The sequence below is a fragment of the Hemicordylus capensis genome, chromosome 2 (genome assembly GCF_027244095.1).
Source record: "Hemicordylus capensis ecotype Gifberg chromosome 2, rHemCap1.1.pri, whole genome shotgun sequence".
In the NCBI taxonomy this organism is placed as follows: domain Eukaryota; kingdom Metazoa; phylum Chordata; class Lepidosauria; order Squamata; family Cordylidae; genus Hemicordylus; species Hemicordylus capensis.
The window spans coordinates 246,007,196-246,033,387 of record NC_069658.1 but is presented as its reverse complement, the minus strand read 5'-3'; the positions used below and the strand labels follow the sequence as shown (position 1 = coordinate 246,033,387).

Here is a 26,192-nt window from a genome sequence, read left to right as displayed (position 1 = left end):
GAAATATCCAGAGCTTGGATTCTGAGAAAGGAAAAGAATTCTAATCCCCAGAGGTTTCAAAGCTGCCTGTGTTTATTATAAGGCTGTAGTAGTGTGCTGTCGAGTCGGTGTCGACTCCTGACAACCACAGAGCCCTGTGGTTGTCTTTGGTAGAATACAGGAGGGGTTTACCATTGCCATCTCCCACACAGTATGAGATGATATAGTCTGGGAAACATACCAGCAGGGATTCTAACCTGCAACCTCTGGCTTGCTAGTCAAGTCATTTCCCTGCTGTGCCATTAGGTGGCTAAGGCTGTAGTAGCGGTCCTATTTTATGGGTGAGTCAGACAAATCACATTCCACGAATGAACCAGAAAGTGGGGGGGGGGGGGGAGATGCTATGGCTTATAGTTTGAAAACAGCCCAACAAATTGATTTGGAAACTTCACAGTGTATGAGAGGTGGGTTTGAGAATGATCCATGACAGTTTTCAGGTGGAAAGGCTTATTTATAGGAGTTTAAAGTTTGACAAGTAATTCCAGCGGTTCTACAGGGGTTTGCCGTTCCCGCCCCCCCAACCCCCATGGACTTTCCTGGGGTGGACTTGATTGGGTGACTTCTTCAATTCTACTCTATTCACACATTATGTTTATCACACATACAATGAGTGTGCAGTGTACACAGGTACAAATCTGTACACAGGTACAGTCATTCACATGTTCTGTTGAACACAGGTACAGCAGTACACTCCCTCTCTGAATGTTGTATTTGAGGAACCTGTACCCAGGTTCACTTATGCAGATATAGTGATTTACATAAAAACATGTACTTGTGTACAGACATTTATGGTCTTATACAACACAGTGTCTGATTAGGACTCTTGTTTAGCAGATATATAACTGGAGTTTGCAGAGTGCGTATGGATTTTTGGGGGGTGTCGTTAAGAGGTGGAAAAATCCTTGTACTTTCTCCATCTTTTGGGAAATGGTTTTGCCCAAGGGAACATCTAATGTGTGCTTTGCCGCTAGTAGTAGTGTTAGAAGTTTGTAGTTTTTATTAAAATATTATTAATTGGCCTATTTTAGCCTCTTGGGTTCAGGAAAGCTGTTTTCATGCACAGAATTTGAACCTTGGTTGCTTAGCAACCAGTTCCCCAGTTCTTTCTAGAGAAGGAAAATTGGCTGCTTGGAAATGCCTTTAGCAGATATGTTGGAGTTGGGGGAATGTGCTTGTATCATTGGTGGGTGGCAGTTAAGGTAAAAAAGGGGGGCGGGCTTTCTCATATCTAAATTTTTTTAGTAAGGCCAAGAGGAGTGACTAGTGATTGTAGTATTTAAGAGAACATCTTATTCACTATAAGCCCCATCGCCCTCTGAGATTATCCAGAGAGGTCCGTCTACTGTTGCCACCAGCACGTCTGGTGGCTACATGGGGACCAGCGGCCTTCTCTGTTGCTGCCCCAAGACTTTGAAATGTGATCCCTGCTGAAATAAGAGCCTCCCCATCTCCGACAGCCTTTAAAAAGCTTTTAAAGGCACAGTTATTCACCCAAGCTTTTTAACTAACATTGTGATTTTAAATAGTTAATGTTTTAATTTTTGTTTTAATCCGTTTTATGTTGTTGTAAACCACCCAGAGACGCAAGTTTGCAGTGGTACACAAATATAATAAATAATTTTATTTTTTTAATAAAGTATAGAGTTTGACAGATCTCAAGCACCAGGGAGCCATTGCACCTACAAATTTAATTAACGGTGGCACCTAGACTAGGATGTTCAGAGGCAGAATCACCTCTGTTTCTGTTGCAAGCCCTGTTGCTGTAGCAAGTATGTCATGGTGTAGTGGTTAGAGTGCTGGACTAGGACCGGGGAGACCCGAGTTCAAATCCCCATTCAGCCATGAGACTTGCTGGGTGACTCTGGGTCAGTCACTTCTCTCTCAGCCTAACCTATTTCACAGGGTTGTTGTGAGGAGAACCCTAAGTGTCTAGTACACCGCTCTGGGCAAATAAATAAATAATGTGTGAAGTGGGTAAAGAGAAGCCCATTTACCTTCCCCACACACAGTGTCAGTCACAGAGTCTGGTGATTTTTGTCCAGTGTCTGTTGTCTGGCTGCTAAATTTTTGGGCTGACTCTTAAATCCAAAGAAAAATTGTCAAGGCCTGGTCTAGTATGTGCTTTGCTCCAGTAGTAGTGTTAGATGTGTTTTGCATAGTTTTTGTTTAAAATGTGATTAATTGGCCCATTGTTCCCTATGGGATGCTATCACTGCACATGCTCAGTGCTAACCTGTGTTGCTTAGCAACCAGTTCCCCTAGCTGCTTCTAAAGGTAAAGTGTGCTGTGGAGTCTGTGTCTACTCCTGGCGATCACAGAGACAGACCTGTGGTTGTCTTTAGTAGAATACAGGAGGGGTTTACCATTGCCATCTCCCATGCAGTACGAGACAATGCCTTTCAGCATCTTCTTCATATATCACTGCTATAGGTGTTTCCCATAGTCTGGGAAACATACCAGTGGGGATTTGAACCGGCAACCTCTGGCTTGCTAGTCAAGTCATTTCCCCACTGCTAGAGAGGGGGGGAATGGTGGCATCTACAAAGTAGTAGGACCTGTTAGGGTGCAGAGGGAGGTAGCAGCCAGTTGGGGGGGGTGTCACCATATTATTTATTTATTTATGTATTTATTGTTGAATTTATATACTGCCTTTCATTTAAAAAAAAAACCCAAGGCGGTTTACAAAAATTAAAAAACAAATATTACTAGCCACTGTTAGCCATCCAGCTCCAAGCTAGTGGAGAAGCTGAAACTAATCACTGCACAGGGCACTATTCCAGAGCCAAACTTTCTAAATAACATGTCTTTTTAGTATGTGGTCATTAATACAGGGCTTGACAAATCTCAGGCACCAGAGAGCCATGGTGCTTAGAAATCTAATTGTGGCGCCTAGACTAGAATAGGTAGTGTAATTTTTAAAAAGTATTTGTCCCAGGCATACTTCTGTTCAAAGTACGGGATAAAGAAAAGCCAATTTATTTAGTTAAATAAATAAAATAATAATACCCACCCTCCCTCCCTCCCTCCCCACAATGTCTGTCACTAAAACTGGTAATTTTATCAATTGTAATTGTGTGGCTCCCCAATTTTTCATCTGGCTCCTAGATCCTTGGGGGCGGGGTCAAAGCCTGCCTTAACAGCCACAGTTTCCTGGCATTTTGGAGCTTGAATAAACATGGAAAGTCCTGAGCACAAAATATTAAACCAAATTTTTTTGGTTAATGGAATTCAATATATTAAATACTGCTAAATGTCTACAGTGTGTGAAACAACATTACCTGCATAGCTTGGTGCCTTATTATTCATGTGCTTGCATTTACTTTCATTTATGACTAGCACAAATAGCATTTTAAGAAGGCATTAATCAAAATGTCAAAATAAGGGCAGTAGTTTTACCATGGACAGGTACCAGACAGTTGGATGGGATGGAATCCTGCAGGACAAGGCCTAATTGCCTCATCTTGAATATATTTTCAGATTTTTGCATTTAGGACAGGGCTGTATGACTTTGGCCGGTGCTGGACTACAATTCTCATTTCTTTCTATATATTTCTCTAAGGCATACCTGTCGCTAATCCCATGCGTGGCAGCTTTCATGAGAGTTCGTGAGCGAGCTGCTGGTGGTGGGAGAGGAAAGAGGCGGCACAGGCAGGAGAGGCAGGAAACAAAACGACAGCAGGGGGGAGTGGCGGCGGGTGGGTGAAGAAAATGGCGGTGGCAGTCAGGCGGGGAAAGAAAGCAGCGGTGGCAGGCAGGCAAGGGAAATTAGAGGCCCAGAGGCCCAACTAGTTTATTTTATTCATTTATCTATCATAGTTTTATACCACCTGATATATACTTCTCTAGGCGGTGTACAGATTAAAAAATACAGCAAATATAAAAACAGTATAAAACAGCCAAAATTCACAAAACAAATAAAACAAGGTCACAGATAAAAACACATTAAATGATTTAAAATTTTTCAGTTAAAGCCTGAGAGAACAGGTATGTCTTGAGAGTCTTCCTCATAAACCCCAACCAAAGGCCATTGCAGCTGAGGATGCTGGGAGTTGTAGTCAACAATATCTGGGAACCCCTGTTAGAGGGAACACTGCTCCTGAAAGCAAACAGTGAAGGGGATGATCTTATTTCAACAGGGAGCATATTCAAAAGAGAAGGCCTGGTCCTGAGTCGCCGCCAAACAAGCTGGCGGCAACCCTAACCAGACCTCTCCAGATTATCTTAATAGGTGACAGGGTTCATCCTTGACTGTTGGCCGCTCGGGATGATGGGAGTAGTAGTCCAACAACAGCTGGAGGGCTGAAATTGTACAGCTCTGATTTAGGGGGATATCTATCAGATTGTCGTCAGGTTTTCTTTTGTTTTTTTAAAAAAATAATTATTTCAGGATCTGGTGACTTCTGAGGAAGGCAGTGTGAATTTCAAGGAGGAGTGGGTTCTGCTGGATCTGAACCAAAGTACCCTGCATAGGGAAATCATGGAGGAAGATTTTGGGAACATGGCTTCTCCGGGTAAGGTTTCATTCCTTTAGTTGGTAAAACCTGCAAAAAATTGCTAAGGCGAGGGGGAGAGAACACGATGTGCATTCTCCCATGGACAGTAAGGAGCTACCAGCACTGCTGCACAGCTTCAAAGGCAGCCCCCTCGATGGTGTAGCACTGGGGCTGCTGTGGAATGACTCTTAAATGCTTCAGCACAGCAGCGCAATGCTTCTTTCTGTTGTTTCCTTCTCCTGCAAAGGGAAGACCTAGAAGCACTCTGGAATCATTACTCTTTGCTTGGAAAAAATAATACAAGAGGAGAAGGAATATCCCAAATCCCCACCCCCCAGGCCTTCTCACTCCTCTCATTTTTTTGCCCTGTTCCTTGTCTAGGATCTTCTGTACTGTTTCAGGTGCAGTGGCAATCCAAAGCAGATCCTGATTTCCATGCAGTTGTATCGGCGACTAGCCAGAGCTCCTGTTGAGGGGGATCCCACGGAAGGGTGAAAGGAGTATTTGCGGGAGTTATTTCCACTTGTCCTTAGTGGAGGGAGGCATCCGAAATCCTTGCCCTACTTTCATGTTCCCTTATTTATTTATTTTTAATTTTTGGAGGGGAGGGACACTTTATTCCAACCTCTCTCTCAGCTTAAACAAATGTTATGACAATTCTATACTTTACATAGCCACATCTGTGTTCTGCATTGTGTGCAGAGCAAATGCAGAGAGATTTCTGTGTGTTTGTGAAACTGAAATATGAAATAGATGTCTTTCAGGAATACATGTTTAGACTCTGCGCTTGATGCTCTATATGTTTCCCTAAATCTTTGCAACCTTTGCAGGTGTGTCTCTTCTTCTTAGTGGAATGGAAGAAGCCTCACCAGAACCAGATCAGGTAGGAGAGGGATTATTGGTGGGCGGGAGGGGGCGGGGAGATGGACAGGCTACCTCTTTTCCAGGCATACCCCCTTGGACCTGAAGGGATCTCTCATCATTTTGCTTCTGTGAAAGCTGCTGGCTGGGAAGGCCACTAAGACACTTGCTAACTGGGCAAGGGGATGTCTTTGAAAGCTCTTACATATTTAGCAAAGGGAGAACACCTGTGCCTCTTTGTCAGAGTATAGCATTTTTTCCAATGGCGATCACTTGTATCTCTCTCATGTTACTTTTTAGACTGTGAATTCCTTTGGGACATGGCTATTGCTGTGTAAACCACTTTGAATATGGCTGTTGAAAAGTCTTCTATAACAAGGCCTGTGCATCAGATGCTGCAATTCTGATGAATGTGCAGCCAGAGGCGTAACTATAGGGGGGGCAGGGGGGGCACGTGCCCCGGGCACCATCTTTTCTGGTCACGTGGGGGGCGCCGCCATGACCAATTTTTTAAATTTTTTAAAAATTTTTTTGTTAATACAAATGTTTCCTGCTCAGTGCAGCAGTGCTGCAGCAGTCAAGGGAGCGCGTCGGTGCCCCCTTCCCCACGAGCGGTCCCTTCCGCGCCGCCTGCGCCCCCCCGCATTGCTTTGCTGGCGCCTGGCGGCCAGTCAGTGGCCTGGCTTGGCGGCGGCGGGCGCTTGTGAGGAAAAACCTAAGTATAATGTAGTATGTGGGGGGGCGCGGTGGGGGGGCGCCATTTCAGTGCTTGCCCCGGGCGCCGATTTCCCTAGTTACGCCTCTGTGTGCAGCACCCTCCAGTGCCATGCTGAGGTGGCTGCTCCCAGCGTGGCCATCTCTGTGCAGTTCCTTGCATTTCTGAAATTGGAACCAGAGTCCATGAGCCACGTGGGAAGGCATGTGAGGATGTTGGGAAGGCACACAGGGACATCTGGGAATTGTAGTTCCACCCAGTACTTTCCCTGTGTCCTTTCCTATCCAGTTCTGTGAGTTCTGCTTCCAGTAGAAGAGGCACTACCCACTTAGCGCAAAAAATGTGCGGAACTGCACCAAGATGGCCTTGCTGGTAGCAGTCACCTCTGCACAGCCCTGGCAGGGTGCTGCAAAATAATAGAAATCAGAACATCCAATGCAAAGTCCTAGAATATAAATATTCTTAACACTGATAATCCTGCAGGGAAGTATCCCCTATTCTTCTCACCCCACCCCACCCCACCATAAGGAACCTTTTGGCTTGTGCTTAGAAGGGAAGGAACTGTTATGTGATCTGTGAGGAAGAAAATGTTTTCTTCTTTTATTTCAGAGTCCAGTGACCTTTGAGGAGGTGGCTGTGCTGGATGCAGAGCCAAGAGCCCTGCACATGGAAGACATGGAGAGGGATTTTGCAGTTGGGTCTTCTCTGCGTAAGACTCCCTTTTGCTTTTGGTTGAAAAAAAAAATCTGCTTTTTAAAGTGGTTAAAAAACCCTTCTCTCTACTTTTTTCTTTTCTTTTTTTGTACTTACATCCTCCCCCTATGGTTTTTCAGGAATTTTTATTTCATTCATTCACTTATGTAGGTATTAAAATGTGTTTGAACCTGTAAAGTGGAGAGTGAAACGGAGACTATCTTGGTTTGCTCACTTGGTGAGAGGGTGGTGTGAATTATGCCAAGGTTGCAGCCGGGTTCAATTCACATACAGGCCAGGGAGCTATTGTGGTATCGCAGCAGTTGGTAACAAACTAGAACCTTGAAGATCCATTTTCAAATGTCTCTTCAGCTCACTGGGGTGGCTTTGGGCCAAGAATTGCTCAGCCTAACCTTCCTCACAGGGTTGTTGCAAGAATCAAAGGGGAGTCATGCTATGGAGGAGGGGTGGGATATAGAAGCAATAAATATAGCTGAACCCTGAAGAAGCTCTGTCTGAAGATATGTAGTCAGATCTTTAGTCCCATCTCGTTCAGTATTCTCTACACTGACTGGCAGCATCTTTCCAGGATTCCAGATGAGTGTTTTCCCAGGCTGACCTGAAGATGCTGCCAGAGATACAACCTGGGAATTTTTGCATGCAAAGCAGTTGCTCTATCACTAAGTCTCTTCCTAAGGCAGTGATCTTCATTATATTTCAAGCAACAGTTTAAACACACACACACACCTCTTCAATACAAGAGCCATTTCCCACTGCATTAGCCTCTGCACAGCCCTGAGCTTTCCCCAGTATGGGGGGTGGGGGGCTTTAAGAGAAACTGGTCCCTGTCAAGCCCAGTCATAGAGCTCTCCCAGATGTTACTGGAGTTCAACAAAACTCAGTTTCACCTGTCCTTAAGCACCACCACTTGGTCCAGCATTAGGAAAAGCACTGGACTATATGATGGGAACCATCACCTCTGCATGGTGCCAGGGGGTTTAGGGCAGTGTGGCATATTTGGCTTTGGCTAAAGAGTTGCACAAGCCTAATAAACAATTTGTTACTTAGGATTGATGGGTGCCACCACTAGCTCCCTGGCCTCACAATGAAGAACACTATCCTATGGAATCTGACAGAGAAGAGGGAGTGGGATTCTGACCACCTTGGAGCTCTTTAGGAGAGAAAGATCCAGCAGCTATGCAGAGACTGTCCTGGGAGAAGGTTCCCCTCCCAGCTGCCTAATGGGATTGCCACCTGAGCAGCAGATGGCAAGCCAAGTGCTATGAGGTGACTGTCAGAGGCAAGTCCCCATCTGGGCCCAGCAGCTACAGCCAAGGCTGTGGACCAATTCTGTGTTTGCATCCAGTGTGTGTACATCTGCAAGGATGTCCTCAGACTGATTAAGCTCCAGATTGTTTAGGCTTATCCGCCCAGTCTTTGCAGAGTCTCTGGTGCCTTATTTACCTGAATCCAAGACCAGGTTTTTTCCAAGTTGGTGGTGGTTAAAAATCAGGAAGTCATCTTAAATTCACAACCTCCTGATTCATAACATCAAATAACTTGGAAAAGACCTAGTCTTGTATTCGGTTAAATCCTATATCAGAGATGTTGAAATTAAAGTCTTACAAATCATGGAGTCCTCTTCTCTTCAGCTAAATACACATATAACTTGTATTTATCCTGTTTTTTAAAGGAGTCATCACACTCAGACGTATTCTGTTTGGATACATATGGTACATAACCTGGGGCATACCCAACACATTTACTTTGCTAATCTTCCATTTGAGGGCTCATGTAACTGAGGGTTGTTTGTTGATCTGGGACTCCTTTCTATCCTGGTTTGTGACCAGTTTCCTCTCTTCATTCCAGCAGGTTACAGACAGGAGAGTGAAAATGAGAGAGGATCTCATGGAGAATTGTTGGAAGGCACCATATGTGAAAACAGGGAACAGCAGGAAAGAAACACGGAAGCAGAACAAGAGAGGAGTAATGAGTCTTCTGCTTCTCAGCAAGGGGACTTCCATGAAATCACCATCCAAGAAAACACGGAGGAAGAAGAAGAGAGTCTGTGCTCTGTAAGTGGGGAAAGCTTCAATTTTGAACCAGGCCTTCAGCCTGAGTGGGACATGGATACGGAGAAGAAACCATATAAATGTTTGGAATGTGGGAAGAGCTTCCGTTGGAATGCACACCTGACTAGACATCAAAGAACCCACACTGGAGAGAAACCGTTTAAATGCTTGGTATGTGGGAACAGCTTCATCAACAATGGAAATCTTGCGGTACATCAAAGAATCCACATGGGGGTGAAACCATATAAATGTATGGAATGTGGAAAGTGCTTCAGTCAAAGATCAGGCCTCAGTTCTCATCAAAAGATTCACACTGGTGAGAAACCATACAAATGCTTGGAGTGTGGAAAGAGCTTTGCTCGAGTTGGTTCCCTTACGTTGCATCAAATGATTCACACGGGGGAGAAGCCATATAAATGCTTGGAGTGTGGGAAGAGCTTCAGTGAGAGTGTCAGGCTTACTATACATCAAAGAACCCATACGGGGGAGAAGCCATACAAATGCTTAGAGTGTGGAAAGGGCTTCAGTTGGAACAAAGACCTCATTTCACATCAAAGGATTCACACTGGAGAAAAGCCATTTCAGTGCTTAGTGTGTGGAAAGTGCTTCAGTGAGAATGGAACCCTTACTGTACATCTAAGGGGCCACACAGGGGAGAAGCCATACAAATGCTTGGAATGTGGAAAGGGCTTCCATCGAGCTCACTCCCTTACTTTACATCAAAGGAATCACACTGGAGAGAAACCCTATCAGTGCCTGGAGTGTGGAAAGAGCTACCCTCGAGCTAGCTCCCTCCTTATACATCAAAGGATTCACACAGGGGAGAAACCATATAAATGCTCAGAGTGTGGAAAGAGCTTTAGTGAGAATGGAAGTCTTACTGTACATCTAAGGGGTCACACAGGAGAGAAGCCATACAAATGCTTGGAGTGTGGAAAGTGCTATCCTCGAGCTGACTCCCTTACTTTACATAAAAGAATCCACACTGGAGAGAAGCCCTACAAGTGCTTAGAGTGTGGAAAGAGCTTCTTTCGAGCTAGCTCCCTCCCTTTACATCAGAGGATTCACACTGGGGAGAAACCGTATCAGTGCTTGGAGTGTGGAAAGAGCTTTCTTCGAGCAGACTCCCTTATTATACATCAGAGAAACCACACTGAGGAGAAACCATTTAAATGCTTAGAATGTGGAAAAAGCTTCCGGCGGAGTGCACACCTTACGCGGCATCAGAGAATCCATGTTGAGTGAAACCATTCAGATGCTTGGCGTCTAGGAAGAGCTTCAGTCAGAGGTGCTCCCTTTCTTCTCAGAAAGGGAATCATTCTAGTGATTCACATTGTAAATGAATTCCTGGAAAAGAAGAATCCTTATTAATCCGCTTGACAAAAAAAAGCAGAAAACACTTGCATCAAAATCACATTTTTATTTTGGCACCTTCTGTAGAATGCATTTGGCAAAAGAGGGGCCTTCCTTATTAAAGGCAATGCTTCTATGTTCCATTCAAATTCAGCTGCCTTCTGTTTAAATCGGCACATAGCATTAATGTTATCCACTGACCGCCCCCCACCCCAATTTTCTGAAACTTTAGTTTGGTGGTTTTCCGACCTCTTTACATGGCACGGTGTATGTCTCTTCTTTTTTCTTGTTAAAATAAAGGTATGAAACCCACAGAGGCCGTTCTTCTCTCCATTATAGGGTGACAGGATCATGCTCTGTTCTGGTGTTTAATCTTCCTTCTTAAAAATCATAACTATATGTCCCTTGGGCACTATCTGGTCTTCAGCTTTTGCAGCCTGAGTTTAAAGTAATACTTGAGCCATGAGGAATGATTTGGAAGAATCCCCTTCCCCCCCACCATGCAATTAGGGAGAGAGGCCTCCTGGTATACAAGGAGATGTGGAGAGAGGTGTGTGCTCACATCCTGATCTCCTAGGGTAGGCTGGGTGGATGAAGCATCACCCAAATGAGCCCAAAGAGGGAGATCTTGGGGTGGGGGTGTGGATAGCTCAATGGAAACATTGACCCTGTGTGCAGCATCTATGAAGAAATCAAATTCCATAGTAGGGGTCATTAGGAAAGTGATTGAAACTAAAACTCCTAATATTATAAATAACCTTCTATAACTTCATGGTGCAACCACATTTGGAAGATGGTGTTCAGTTGTGGTCATAGCATCTCAGCAACTAATATTCTTTTGCTGGAAATGATGAGGGCACACCTGGAGTACCTTTCTTATTAGGGAAGATTGCATTGTGTAGGGGTTTTTTATGCAGAAAAAAGCAGTTTGAAGTGGGATGGGCACAACTGAAGCTTCTACATATGTTGTGGAGAGGGGATAGAGTTCTCTCGCTTGCTTGCTTATAACAGTGCAGTCAGGACTCATCCATTGAAACTGATTGGGAGGAGATTTAGGATGGGCTAAAGAACCATAATTAAGCTATGGAATTTGCTGGCCCAAGGTATGGTCATGGCTACTAGCCAGTTAGACAGATTCATAGAAGACACACCTCTCAGTTTCAAGCAGGAAGCCGTGGGGGTGGGGTCTGCTTTCATTGGCTTGTGTGGGCTTCTAGAGTAGGGGTGGGCAAACTTGGTGTTCCAACTGTTGTTGAACTACAACTCCCATCTTCGTGGCTGGGCATGCTGGGAATTGTAGTCCAAATACAGCTGGAGGGCCAAGTTTGCCCACCCCTGTCCTAGAGGTATTTAGTGAACTTCTATGGGGATCAGGTTGGTGGGCTAGAAGGCCCTTTGGCCTCCTCCAGCAAGGCTCTTCTTATGTTAAGTACAAGGTACCTGCATCTGTTCAAAGGCATGGAGCTACTGAGTACTGTTTGCTTGAGGAGCACCTCCTGCTGCAGCTAAGAGGTTGTGAAGGAAAAGATTCCTTGGAGAAAAAGGCTCCATCCTGAAAAATTTGAGACAAGATGTTTCTACCACCAGTACTACTACGACGAGTATTTATGTACCACTTTTCAACAAATAGGTAAGATGGTTCCCTCTCCCTACAGGACTCACAGTCTACAAGGAACTAAAAGGACACCAACAGCCACCAATGGGAGGGAAGCTACTATGGACTGAATAGGGACAGATGATGACAGAGAGCCAGCGTGGTGTAGTGGTTAGAGTGCTGGACTAGGATCAGGGAGACCCGACTTCAAATCCCCATTCAGCCATGAGACTTGCTGGGTGACTCTGGGCCAGTCACCTCTCTCAGCCTAACCTACTTCACAGGGTTGTTGTGAGGAGAAACTTAAGTATGTAGTACACTGCTCTGGGCTCCTTGGAGGAACAGTGGGATATAAATGTAATAATAATTAATAATGTTATCCTGGAAGTTCTCCACACAGCAGGGTTTAGCACGGGTTTTCTGCAAGGCTTTACTGCGAACTGAACTCCAAAGTTATCCCAAAAACCCAAAGCAAAAAGTGGATTTTTTTTAAAAAAAACCCTGGATATAAATCAGACTGCACTCTAAAGTGCAGTGAAAAACTTGAATTGTGTGTGAAGTGCTCCCTGACAGCTCGCAGGGACTTTGGGGGTAAATCTGCCCAATATGTGAATGCACACCCTCCGTTCTGGAGGAGATGCAAGTTAAGGGGCTTTACAAGCCCTGTGTGAAAAACGTCTTGCTGAATATAAGTTTCACCACTTTGAAAGGTGCTTCTGCCTTCAGTTTGCACAGGGATACTTTGAGACCAAATTCTCCCATCTGCTCAACTGTAGCTCCTCTCCCCAGATTGACTCTTTGCATACCTGAGTAGTTCTCTCCTTTGCTGCCGCTCTTGGCACCGTTTAACATTCAGAGCATCTCTTTCTGCTTCTGGGAACCTGACAGATCCACAGCTGACAGGAATTGACCTAGTTTTAGTTTTGGCTTCCTCCTGTGCAAGTGATCGGCTATGATCAATCTCCTATACCTGGAAGATGGAAATTGGCCTCATTTATCCCCGGATGAGTCTACTTATGGGTTAATAGAAAGAAAACTCATTTCCTAGAGGGGCAAATAGGAAAAAAGGAATGGAGGAGGAAAGTCATTTCCTGCTGCTCCCCGCTCTTCCTCTGCAAAACGGCCTTGGCTTCTTCCATTGGAGGATCAGTGGGTCCTTTCCCCGGAGATCTTGTGAGTCCCACTGTGCATTTGGGTCCAGGGAGACCCAGGGCTGCAGGGGGTGAGAAATGCAAGGCAAGAAGTGGGAGGGGGAGGAAGAAAGAAGGAACACAGGAAACTGCCTTATACCAAATCAGAGCATGGGTCCATCTAGTTTAGTGTTGTGAACTGACTGGCAGTGGCTCTTTCAGGTTTTTAGGCAAAATCCTTTCGCAGCCGGGGATCGAACCTGAGACCTTCTGCACGCAAAGCAGGTGCTCTGCCACTTAGGCCTGGTTCAGACATTATGTTGTACACGTGTACAGATGTCTGCACACTTGTACATGTTCTTGTGTGAATGACTATACCTGCGTTCATGTTAAAAGCGCACCTGGGATACAGGCCCTTCGAATGCATGATACAGATAGGAAGTGTACTTCTCTACCTGCGTTCAGCACAACATGTGTGTGACTGTACCTGTGCACAGAGCTATACCTGTGTAAACTGTACACTGGTACCAGTGTTGAACATAACGTGTGAATGGGCCTTTAGTTTCTCTTCTTGGAGAAAATCAGCTCCCCAAAGCAAAATCTGACGAGTCTCTCCTGTGGCCACTCATTCCTTGTTCAGTCTGGGGAGGCAAAAACCGAGCATTCTGCTGAAGGGGGATACAACTTGATGCCATACCTGTTTCAGGGGTTGCTCTGTTTACACACCCACCCCCTTTCACTGTGTGTTTATTCAGAAGCAGGCCGCACAGTGTCTGGTGGGGCCAGAGGCGTAACAAGGCTGGAGTGGGCCCAGAGACAAAATTTTAAAATGGGCCCCTTGCTGATACAGACACACATTTCACAATATACAGTCATGTGACTTGCCTCTGGGGGGCCCCTCGAGGCGTGGGGGGCCCCCAGGCAGCCGCCTCCCCTTGCCTAATAGTAGTTACGCCACTGGATGGGGCTTTTTCCTCCCAGAGAAGGTTGCCTCCACTGGAGCCAGGAGAGAGCCAGAGAGGGGGCATCTACTGCCTGCCTGGACTTCTAGGGGCTACAGAAAAGGGAGGGGAGGAATTTGGGAGGGAGATGGATGTCTTGCAGGGCAAATGGTCCACCCCACCCCACCCCACCCCATGCCGCTGTGTGCATATTCTTAGGGTGAGGCTGGAAGTTGATGCCCAGAGGCTGCTAAAAGTTCTCTCATTCCTATTTCCACACGGAGCTATGTGAAATAATTGCAGCTAGCTGGGCTGGCCACAGAGCATCTGCACCTCCAGTTCGCTGACGTAGCTCTCCCCCTCCACCCGCTGCTTCCCCGGCTCCCCGCCCGCCTGCCCATTGGCCATCTTCTTCGCCCGCCCCTGCCTTCATTTTTCTCCCCCCCGCCCCCCCGTCCCTGTCACTCTCTGGGCAACTGCTCACGAACTCTCGCGAGAACTGCCATATGTAGGATTAATGATGGGTATGCCTATATATAAAGAAGATAAGGAACTAAAATGCACACACCTCTTTGGGGTGAGAAGGAAATCTGCTCTTGTCTTTCCCACTGGGTGGGCAGAATCTGGTGAGGCCCTGGTGACTACAGAAGAGGATTTGTGGGAAATAGGAATGATCAAGAACTGGCTAAAAAGCCCCAAGTGTTGTAGCCTTGCCTCACAAGGAAGGTGCTCCAGGCCCCTGATAATCTTGGTTGCCCTTTTCTGCACTTTTTCCACTTCTACAATGCCCTTCTTAAGATACAGTGACCAGAACTACATGCATTACTCCAAATGTGGCTGCACCATAGAGTTGTATAAGAGCATTATAATATTAGCATGTTTATTTTCAATCCCCTTCCTAATGATCCCTAGCATAGAATTTACTTTTTTCAACAAGCTGTCCACCACAACCCCAAGATCTCTCTTGTCTCAGGAGAACGTCCTAACTTCCCAAGAGGATGGGTTAGGGGTACTTGTTAAGTTTTCCTAAAGTGTGCTGTCAAGTCGATTTCGACTCTTGGTGCCCACAGAGCCCTGTGGTTTTCTTTGGTAGGATACAGGAGGAATTTACCATTGCCTCCTCCCGTGCAGTATGAGATGATGCCTTTCAGCACCAGACTGGGTATAGTCTGGGAAACATACCGGCAGGGATTTGAACCGGTAACCTTCTGCTTGTTAGTCAAGCCATTTCCACACTGTGCCAGTTTTCCTAGGCCACTTCTAATTAGAAGATAGGGATCGCAAGCAATAGCAAAAGCACTTACATTTATATACCGCTCTATAGCCGAAGCTCTCTAAGCGGTTTACAATGATTTAGCATATTGCCCCCAACATTCTGGGTACTCATTGGGAGTACTGGGAGTACTCCCAATACAGTACATTGGGAATACTGGGAGTACTGGGAGTACTGGTACTGGGATGTGCACAGAACCACGGCAGAGAGGTTTGAAGGTGGTGGGGGCCTCCCTTTCAGAGCGGGGGAGGGTGCACTTACCCCTCCCACCGCTTTCCCCCAACCGTCGTCCGTGTTTCTTAATGCCCATCGGGGTGGCAGCGTACCTCCCTGCCGCCCCATTGACCTCGTCTTCCGGATATGACTGGAAGTTGCCGATGCGCCTGCATCAGCAACTTCCAGTCATATCTGGAAGACGAGAGCAACCGGGTGGCAGGGAGGTACGCTGCCACCCCGATGGGCATTAAGAAACACGGACGCCGGGAGGGGGAAAGCAGCGGGAGGAGTAAGTGCACCCTCCCTCTGAAAGGGAGACCCCCGCCGCCTTCGAACTGGCGGAACTGCCGGTTCTCTGAACCAGTTCCATGCACATCCGTATTAGAAGATACCACCCATCTTAATCAGAACGACGTTATTTTAGAATATGATTAAAATTTGATTACTATTCCCTCGTTTGGGGGAAAAATGCACTGCTGATTCATTGTTTGCAAAAATATATCTGGATTAAGTGACCTCACCAGTTGACTGGGACCAGATGGCCAACTCTTAGCCAACGCTTAGCAGGAAAAGAAACCCATCTGTGTTTTTGTGGTTTTTCCCATTAGAAAACATTCTAACTGTGGCACCTAATCTGCATAAATGACCCATAGCCTGCCAAATTTTCCTTTTCTTTCCAGCTGCAGTTCCTGTAAAGCAATTTTAAAAATAACTTAGCAGCAGTAGGCCTGTATGAACAAACACGAACCAAAGTCTTTCTTGATTAAAAGCACAGAAGCCCCTTATGTGATAATGATTAAAATGTGATAAAATGATGACATATTGAGATAATGTGACCATCTGGGGTGTGTATGTGTATGTGTATGTGTATGTGTATGTGTATGTGTATGTGTGTGTAGATAGATAGATAGATAGATAGATATAGATATATACACACACACATACACATATACGATAATGCAAGCCCCATTCTCCTTCATATTGGAGGGAGAAGAGCTTCAGCAGATGGGGGCAGTTTGACCCTAAAGCAGTGACAGGAATTCCCCATTGCCAGTTTTTCAGTATGGCGCACTTCAGCAAGCTATAAAATCCATATTGGCTAAATAACAAATCTGTTAAGGGTGTCACTTTTAACAGATGCTCCGTTTTGTTTTTTTGAAAATGACATTTCTTTTATTTATGCCTATAGCTTGTATTTGATTTTGTATTGTCATTCCATATTTATTCCATGCAGCTGTGAGGAAGATGACATTCTGCATACACCCAGAGGCCCTCTCTTCATTATAACTGCTTCTTGTGTCCACATGGCTGAGGCTCTCACATTGAAGCAAACGGATACTGGACTAGGCTCTGAAGAGGAGGATGTTCTGTCTGTCTGCCACAGCTAATATCAAGAGTTGTTTGCCATGATCGCTAGGTGGAGCCTCCATGCCCAGAGGAAGTTTACCTGTGAATGCTGGCTGCTGAGGAAAATCACAGAAGATGACCTCCTTTTGAGCTTCTAGAGGTCTGTCTTGCTGCTGTTAGAAACGGAATGCCAATGGGATTGTGAGATGGACCTTTGGGATCTGATGTAGTGTGATTATTCTTCCATTGTCCTGTAGTGGGGGGAATCTCTGAAATAAGCAGATATTTAAAATAGAGATTATATTGTCGAGTCAGCATGAACTGCAGGAAATCTATATCCTCTCTACTCTTATGTTATTAGTGTGGATATTTATATACTGCATTTCAGCAAAACTTTTCAAAGCACTTTACATAGAAAAATAAATAAAATGATCCCCTGTCCTAAAAGGACTCACAATCTAAAAAAGAACACAAAGTAGACAGCTGCAACAGCCCCTGGAGAATGCTGTCCATTTCCCTTCATTCCTCTTTGTATGCATTTCCTTCAGGGAAGAACCACTTTATGCTGGTCCTAAGCACCATGGCCTCCTGTAGGAGAACCCTCTTTTCTCCCTAAAACCCATGCAACACAGGGATCAAAGATTGCCAAGAGGACCAACTCAGGCCTGGAAGAAAATTGTTCTGCAGCAACTTAAGTAGTGATGGATCAGCAAAGGCTGGATTTCCCCCCAACCGTTGCCCAGGAAAAGAGGGAGGCTTGACCGAACACGACCGGCTTGGAAGTAGGCCAGACACAAAATGGCCGCCGAGCAAGAGACGATGCCATCAGGCTTAAGTATCCCTTTACAGGCTGCTCTAGAGCAGGGGTTGCTGCCGGGAATGAAAATGGAGCAAGAGCCTGCAGGCCTCCAACCACGGGAGGGCTGGGTGGGCACATGGCCTCCTCATGTCAAGAAGAAGGAAGTCCTTAACTGGACAAGGCCGGTCAAGCAGGAGCCAGATGAAGGGTTGGCACAGCACTGGGAAGCCCAGTGGCAGGAGTTCCTGAAGACTGTGGAGTCCCCTCACTTGCAGGGGGCAAACCCACAGTCTGCGGAAGGACCCATGGCCATGGAAGGTGTGGCGGTGCATCTGGATGCTTCAGAGAAGCCAGCCGAGGCCAACCAGTGGGCTGCAGGAGAGCAGGGAACTCGAACACGGCTGGACCCTGGCAAAGAAAACCCAAACGCCTGTAACCACTTGGTGAAGGAAGAGGACCTGGACGAGGCCATGGGAAGCACGGAGAGGCTGCGCCAGCACTTTAGGCAGCTCCGTTACCAAGAGGGAGATGAGCCGCGTGTGCTCTGCAGCCGGCTGGGGCACCTTTGCCACCAGTGGCTGAAGCCAGAAAGACGCACCAAGGGCCAGATCCTGGAGTTGCTGATCTTGGAGCAGTTCCTGGCCGTCCTGCCGCCAGAGATCCAGAGCTGGGTCAAGGAACAGGGAACGGAGACCTGCACTCAGGCAGTGGCCCTGGCGGAGGAGTTCCTGCTAAGGCAGCAAGCGACGGCAAGCCTAGAGGAGCGAGTGAGTATAGTCTGATTCACACATGTACGATACTCACATTGCTACATGGCAGGCTGTCTTATACCAAGGTTTGACAAATCCCAGGCATGGGTGAGCTATGGTGCCTAGAAATTTATTAAATATCTAATAGAATCTTTATTGGCCCCAAGCAGCCCTGTTTCTGTTCTTTTACTTGTAAAGGGGATAGAAAAGCCCATTTTATGTATTTATTATTTATTTCTCTGTGTAAACTGCCCTGAGCCACTTTTGGAAGGGCGGTATAGAAATCAAATTAATAAAATAATAATAGCAACAACAACAATATTGATAATAAAACTCAGCCACCCCAGGTCGTTTGGAAGGACTCTATGTCTGGATAAAACAAACCAGTCAATAACACCTGTTTGACTGTGTAAACAAGAAATAATAATAAATAATAATAATTAATAATAGGGATAGAAAAGCCTATTTAACACCCTCCACACCATGTCCATCACTAAATCTGGTATGTTTGTCAAGTGTCCATTGTCTGGCTCCTACGTTTTTGGGCTGGCCCCTAGATCCAAAGAAAACATTTCATAGCCTATCTTATACTGAGTCAGACTCTTGGTTCATCAAGCTCAGCATCATCTACTCTGACTGGCAGCAGTTCTCCGGGCTCTCAGCCAGGAGACTTTCTCAGCCCAGCCAGGAGATGCTGCCAGGGATCAAACCTGGGATCTTCTGCATGCAAAGCAGGTGCTCTGCCACTGAGCTTCAGCCCAGTACCCAGAGGAAATGGCTTTATACTGAATTGGATCCTTGTTCCATCTAGCTTGGTGCAGCACCTCTCCAGGGTTTCAGACAGAGACTTTCCCAGCCCTCCTTAAAGATGCTACCAGGGATTTAACTTGGGACCTGTTGCATGTAAAGTTCTGCCAGTGAGCTATGATCCCATTCCCAACTGTTCCTCTGTCTGCTTGTACAATTGTCCATGTCCTTTGTTCAATATGCAATTTGTTTCCAGGGGTTCTGTACCAATATAAGGTACAATCATACCTACAAAAACACATGCAGACATTTGGCGAGAGCTGGTCTCGTGGTAGCAAGCATGACTTGTCCCCTTAGCTAAGCAGGGTCTGCCCTGGTTGCATATGAATGGGAGACTAGAAGTGCGAACACTGTAAGATATTCCCCTCAGGGGATGGAGCTGCTCTGGGAGGAGCTGAAGGTTTCAAGTTCCCTACCTGGCAGCATCTCCAAGATAGGGCTGAGAGAGATTCCTGCCTGCAACCTTGGAGAAGCCGCTGCCAGTCTGTGAAGACAATACTGAGCTAGATAGACCAATGGTCTGACTCAGTATATGGCAGTTTCCTATGTTCCTACATAGAGCTATTCTTGCCCCACAGCAAATTAAAAGGAACTGCCTGGGTATAACATCTAGAGCAAGGGTGGGCAAACCTGGCCCTCCAGATTTGTTGAACTGCAACTTCCATCATCCCCAGCTGGAGATGATGGGTATTGTAATTCAACAGAGTCTGGAGGGTCAGGTTTGCCTGCCCCTGTTCTAGAGGGTAGCTCTGTTAGTCTGTGGCAGCAAAGAGCACTCATAACAAAATTATGCAATTTCCCCCCCTCCCTCTCTCACAACACTAGAACCAGGGGTCATCCCATGAAACTGATTGCTAGGAAATTTAGGACTGACAAAAGGAAGTACTTTTTAACATAGTGCACAGTTAATCTGTGGAATTCTCTGCCACAGGAAGAGAGGTGGCCATCAGTTTTGGATGGCTTTAAACAAATTCATGGAGGACAGGTCAATTGTTGGCTACTAGAATTGATAGCTGTAGGCCACCTCCAGGCTCAGAGGCAACATTCCTCCAAGTACCAGTTGCAAGGGGGCAGCAGGGGAGCCACTATGGGAAACAGGATAGGAACATAGGAAGCTGCCATATACCGAGTCAGACCATTGGTCTATCTAGCTCAGTATTGTCTTCACAGACTGGCAGCGGCTTCTCCAAGGTTGCAGACAGGAATCTCTCTCAGCCCTATCTTGGAGAAGCCAGGGAGGGAACTTGGAACCTTCTGCTCTTCCAAGAGCGGCTCCATCCCCTGAAGGGAATCTCTTGCAGTGCTCACGCTTCTAGTCTCCCATTCATACGCAACCAGGGCAGACCCTGCTTAGCTAAGGGGACAAGTCATGCTTGCTACCACCAGACCAGCTCTCCTCTCCTAAAAAAAAAAGTACTTCCGTTTGTTGGTCCTAGATTTAGGAACATAGGATGCTGGGCTAGATAGGCCTGATCCAGCAAGGCTGATCTAATGTCCACATGAAGGCCAGTGCTGCTGAATGAGTTCCTTTAATGACTGTTTCAGGACTTGAGGCCAGAAAGGAATGATGTGTCAGTGAATCAGCCCAAGGAAGAGCAGACTGTCTTTGATTCAGACCTCTCCAAAAAGACGAAGCAGGAGGAGGATGTGGTGGGTGACCATTTAGTAGGTAAGTATTACGATTACAGGAGAATCTGGGAGATGGGCAGGGCCGACCCGCCAATTAGTCCAGAAAGTTGACTAATAAGTGGAATTAATGACCACAATGTTTTAAACTGGAATGTTTTTCGTGGGCCACAGAGATCGGCAAGAAAGCTGGCACATTGACATAAGGACTAGCTGACATCTTCACATATTCACAGAGCCAGCGAGGTGTAGTGGTTAGAGTGCTGGACTAGGACCGGGGAGACCCGAGTTCAAATCCCCATTCCGCCATGATACCTGCTGGATGACTCTGGGCCAGTCACTTCTCTCTCAGCATAACCTACTTCACAGGGTTGTTGTGAGGAGAAACCCAAGTATGTAGTACACCGCTCTGGGCTCCTTGGAGGAGGAGTGGGATATAAAATGTAAAAATAAATAAATTAATAAATATTAGCCCTCAAAGTTGAGTAGAACCTCCACATTTAGAGGCATTATATCCCTGAATGTCAGATAGCAGCGGGCTTCTGCCCTGCATGTCAAAGGCACATGGCTGGCTACTATTGTAATCAAGAGCATAGAACTATAAGACACAGGAAGCTGCCTTCTACCCTTGGTCCATCTAATTTGGATGGTACTGTCTACACTGGCTGGCAGCAGCTCTCCAAGGTTTTAGGCAGGGGTCTCTCCCAGCCCTTCCTGGAGATGCTGCCAGGGATTGAACCTGGGACTTCCTTCATGGTGCTTTTCCACTGAGCTATGGCCTCATCCGCCAAAGCAGGGTTTCTTAACCTTGGGCCCCCAGATGTTGTTGGACTACAACTCCCATCATCCTCAGCCACAAAGGCCATGTCTGGGGATTCTGGGGTAGTCCAACAACATCTGGGGGCCCAAGGTTAAGAAACCCTGCCCTAAAGGGACTATCCTACAGTGTTCACATGTAGTCACCCATCCAAATGCAAACCAAGGTGGACCCTGCTTAATAAAGGCGACAATTCATGCTCGCTACCACAAGCCCAGCTCTCCACGGCAAGGTGGTTGCCTCAGGCGGTGGATTGGGCAAGGTGGAGGCGGTGCACGGACATGGAACATGCCCCCACCTTTAAAAAAAAAAATCTCAAGGTCCACATAAATAAAAGAATAAATAAGATGGGGGTGTGCAGTTCCCTCCACACAATTCCACCTTTCTGGCCTAGTGGTAGCAAGCACACTTGTCCCCGTAGCTAAGCAGGGTCCACCCTGGTTGCATATGAATGGGAGACCTGATGTGTGAGCACTGTAAGATATTCCCCTCAGGGGATGGAGCCACTCTGGGAAGAGCAGAAGGTTCAAAGTTCCTACCCTGGCAACTCCAAGAAGGGCTGAGAGAGATTCCTGCCTGCAACCTTGGAGAAGCCGCTGCCAGTCTGTGTAGACAATACTGAGCTAGATAGACCAATGGTCTGACTCAGTATATGGCAGCTTCCTATGTTCCCTTTTTTGCACTGGCAAAGTGCCACACAATTTTTATTTATTTATTCCAGGTAGGAACCAAAAGCAAGGAGTTTATACTCTGCTTCTGGAGCCAGCTCGGTCCCTTATGAACCAGGAGGGACACATCCTACCCTTTGCATTATGGGGCAGCTCCAGAAGAACATAAGAACAGCCCTGCTGGATCAGGCCCATCCAGTCCAGCTTCCTGTTTCACACAGTGGCCCACCAGAGGCCGCTGGAAGCCACTGGCAGGAGTTGAGGGCATGCCTTCTCTCCTGCTGTTACTCCCCTGCAACTGGTACTCAGAGGCATCCTGCCTTTGAGGCTGGAGGTGGCCCACAGCCCTCCGACTAGTAGCCATTGATAGACCTCTCCTCCATGAAGTTATCCAAACCCCTCTTAAAGCCATCCAGGTTGTTGGCTGTCAACACATCTTGTGGCAGAGAGTTCCACAAGTTGATTATGTGTTGTGTGAAAAAGTACTTCTGTCTGTTGGTCCTAGATTTCCCGGCAATCAATTTCATGGGATGAACCCTGGTTCTAGTGTTATGGGAGAGGGAGGAGAATTTCTCTCTATCCACTTTCTCCACCCCATGCATGATTTTATAGACCTCTATCATGTCTCCCCGCAGTCCTCTTTTTTTCTAAACTCAAAAGCCCCAGGTGTTGTAGCCTTGCCTCATAAGAAAGGTGCTCTAGGCCCCTGATCATCTTGTTTGCCCTCTTCTGCACCTTTTCCAGTTTTACAATGTCCTTTTTTAGATGTGATGACCAGAATTGTACACAGTACTCCAGGTGTGGCAGCACCATAGTTTTGTATAAGGGCATTATAATATGAGCAGTTTTATTTTCAGTCCCCTTCCTAATGATCCCTAGCATGGAATTGACCTTTTTCACCGAAGACTCTCCACTTTTGGAGCCAACTCAGAGCTAAGCACCATGGCAAACCAGTCAGTGTCGCACAGCACACTAGTGTGCCATGGTGCCCAGCTGTTTCCCAGTCCCCTAAAGGGCTCGCAATCTAAAAAGAAACACAAGGTAGAAATCAGTCACAGCCACTATAGGAATGCTTGTGCTGGGGGTTGAATAGGGTCAGTTGCTCTCTCTCTGCTCAATACTGGAGGATCGCCACTTTGAAAGGTGACTCTTTGCTCACTTAGCAGGGGTCCACTTAGCTCAATACATTGACTGGCAGCCGCTCTCCAGGGCTTTAAACAGGAATCTTCCCCAGCCCTACCTGGAAGTGTCAGTGATTGAACCTGGGACCTCTTGCATGCCAGACAGATGCTCTTCCGCTGAGCTATGGCCCTCCCTGCAAAAGTGTGTGTGTGTGTGTGTGTGTGTGTGTGTGCGCGCGCGCGCGGGAGGGGGAGCTGTTACGCTTGTCAATAGTCCAGGATTTGATGGTGGGAGTTGCCTTCTGCAGAGTCAGACCGTTGGTCCATATCGCTCAGGATTGTTTACAGCAGGGATTCTCAATGTTGGGTCCCTAGATGTTATTGGACTTCAACTCCCATAATCTCCAACCAAAGGCCACTGGGACTGGGGATTATGGGAGTTGAAGTCCAATAAGTTCTGGGGACCCAACATTGAGCAACCCTGGTTTACCGTGATTGGCAGCAGCTCTTCAGAGTTCCAGGCAGAGATCTTTCCCAGCCCTACCAGGAGATGCCAGGGATTGTATCGGAGCGTTGGCAGGCAAAGCAGATGTTCTACCCCAAAGCATCTACCCCAGAGATGCTCTACACCCTCTGCTGTCCCTCCTGTAGAGAAGAGGACATGCTAAAACAGACTGGCAATGCTTTGGTCCTCCAGCTATTATTGGACTATAAGTCCCATCATCCCCAGTCACAGTGGCCAAGGAGTTATTTAGCAGGGGGAGAGTAAACTGGCCCTCACCACCCCCAGCACAGGACCTCCAGTGACCGTTGCTGGTGTCTCTCTTATGTTTCTTTTTAGACTGTGAGCCCTTTGGGGACAGGGAGCTAACTTATTTATTATTTCTCTTTGTAAACCACTTTGGAAACTTTTGTTGCAAAGTGGTATATAAATATTTGCTGTTGTTGTTGGGAGTTGTAGTCCAGCTGGGGGGCCAAAGTTGTGCAACGCTGCTCAAAAACATAGATTTATCTTCGATATCAATGGATTTCATACATTCTTTATAACTTATTGTGAGCCCCTCCCTCTGAGCCTTCAGGATGTGGTGGGCATGCTGCTGTTTAAATACATGACGTTAAACTCCTTCCTTCTTTTTATGTTTGCTTTCTTTCATGCAGAGAATGATTCTTCCATTGTGACCACAAGTGTTAGCTGGATGTGTGAGAATGAAGAGAACTGTATGCCAGGATTTTCTGAGCAAGTCAAAAAGGGAAGTGCTTTGGAGAATCCATCCAGACCTAAGTGGGCACCAGAACAACACCCAGGGAAGGATATAGGGGGATCCGTTAATAGTGGGAGAGCAGACGAGGACTTTGATGGGACTACAGCCCAGCAGAAGAGGCTGGCGAGTGAGAGACAGACGACTTGCAAAATTTGTGGAAAACGATTCAGCTGGAGAATGGATCTGATTAAGCACAAGAAGACCCACACAGGAGAGAAACCTTACAAATGTCTGGATTGCGGGAAAAGCTTTAGCCAGAAATCTGATCTTAGCATCCACAATAGAATCCACACAGGAGAAAAGCCCTTTAAGTGCTCTCATTGTGGTAAAAGCTTCAGCAGGAGCACCAACCTCGTGGTGCACGAGAGATCGCACACAGGAGAAAAGCCATACAAATGCTCATACTGTGAGAAAACCTTCTGTGCCGGGTCTCAGCTTATTAGCCACCAGAGAATCCACACAGGAGACAAGCCCTATAAATGTTTTGAATGCGGAAGGACTTTTAGTTGGAGCGCAACCTTCAGGAGGCATCAGAGAATCCACACAGGTGAGAAACCGTATACATGCTTGGAATGCGGTAAAAGCTTCAGTTTCAGGTCTGTTCTTATTGCTCATGAGAGAACCCACACAGGAGACAAGCCACACAAGTGCTCAGACTGTGGGAAAAGTTTCAGCCAGAGGGCACACCTTAATAGTCACCAGAGAATCCACACTGGAGAGAAACCATTTCAGTGTTCACAGTGTGGGAAAAGCTTCAGCCTGAGATCAGTTTTGGTTGCCCATGAAAACACCCACACTTTAGACAAGCCACACAAGTGTGTTGAGTGTGGGAAAAGTTTCAGTAACAAATCCCAGCTTACAAACCATCGGAGGCTGCATACGGGAGATAAACCTTATAAGTGTTTTGTCTGCGAGAAAAGATTCAACTTGAGTTCCCTCCTTACTGGACACCTGAGAACCCACACAGGAGAAAAACCGTATAAATGCTCACACTGCGAGAAGAGCTTCAGCGGTAGGTCCACCCTTGTAGCACATGAGAGGACCCACACGGGAGAGAAGCCGCACAAGTGTTCAGACTGTGGGAAAAGTTTCAGCCAAAAAACAAACCTCAATAGTCACCAGAGAACCCACACCGGAGAGAAGCCGCATAAATGCCCAGACTGTGGGAAAGGCTTCAGTCAGAAATCACACCTCCTGAATCATCAGAGAGACCACACGGGAGAGAAACCCTTTCGGTGCTCATGCTGCGATAAAAGCTTTAGCTCCAAGTCGACCCTGATGGTGCACGAGAAAACCCATTCAGGAGAAAAGCCGCATGAATGCAAAGATTGCGGGAAAACCTTTAGTCGGAAAGCACATCTTGCTAGGCATGAGAGAACCCATGTGCCAGACGAAGCATTCTTAGTGTTCAGTCAATAGAACAGTTACTGTGCGACCGGAGACTATTCTAGAGAAGAGAAGCACGCTGTAAATAAATTCTATAAATCTTTGCTGTGGGAAGAACCCTAATTAACAGCCCAGTCCTGTACATGTTTGTTGGGAGTAAATCCCATTGTACTTGATGGGAGTTCGTGATGGACCACTCAATAAAAAATATTAACTTGGTTTGTGGCCGC

General features: G+C 46.5%; 1 protein-coding gene across 1 annotated transcript; it reads left to right on the top strand.

The window, feature by feature from the left end:
* Nucleotides 1–1,155: 1,155 nt before the first annotated feature.
* On the top strand, nt 1,156–26,192 carry LOC128343922 (zinc finger protein 616-like). The gene is made up of 8 exons (XM_053293354.1): nt 1,156–1,238; nt 4,427–4,550; nt 5,363–5,415; nt 6,718–6,817; nt 8,671–10,115; nt 17,514–18,293; nt 20,628–20,751; nt 24,473–26,192. The coding sequence occupies exons 1-8, from the start codon at nt 1,206–1,208 to the stop codon at nt 25,993–25,995; spliced, it is 4,182 nt and encodes a 1,393-aa protein (XP_053149329.1). The 5' UTR covers nt 1,156–1,205; the 3' UTR covers nt 25,996–26,192.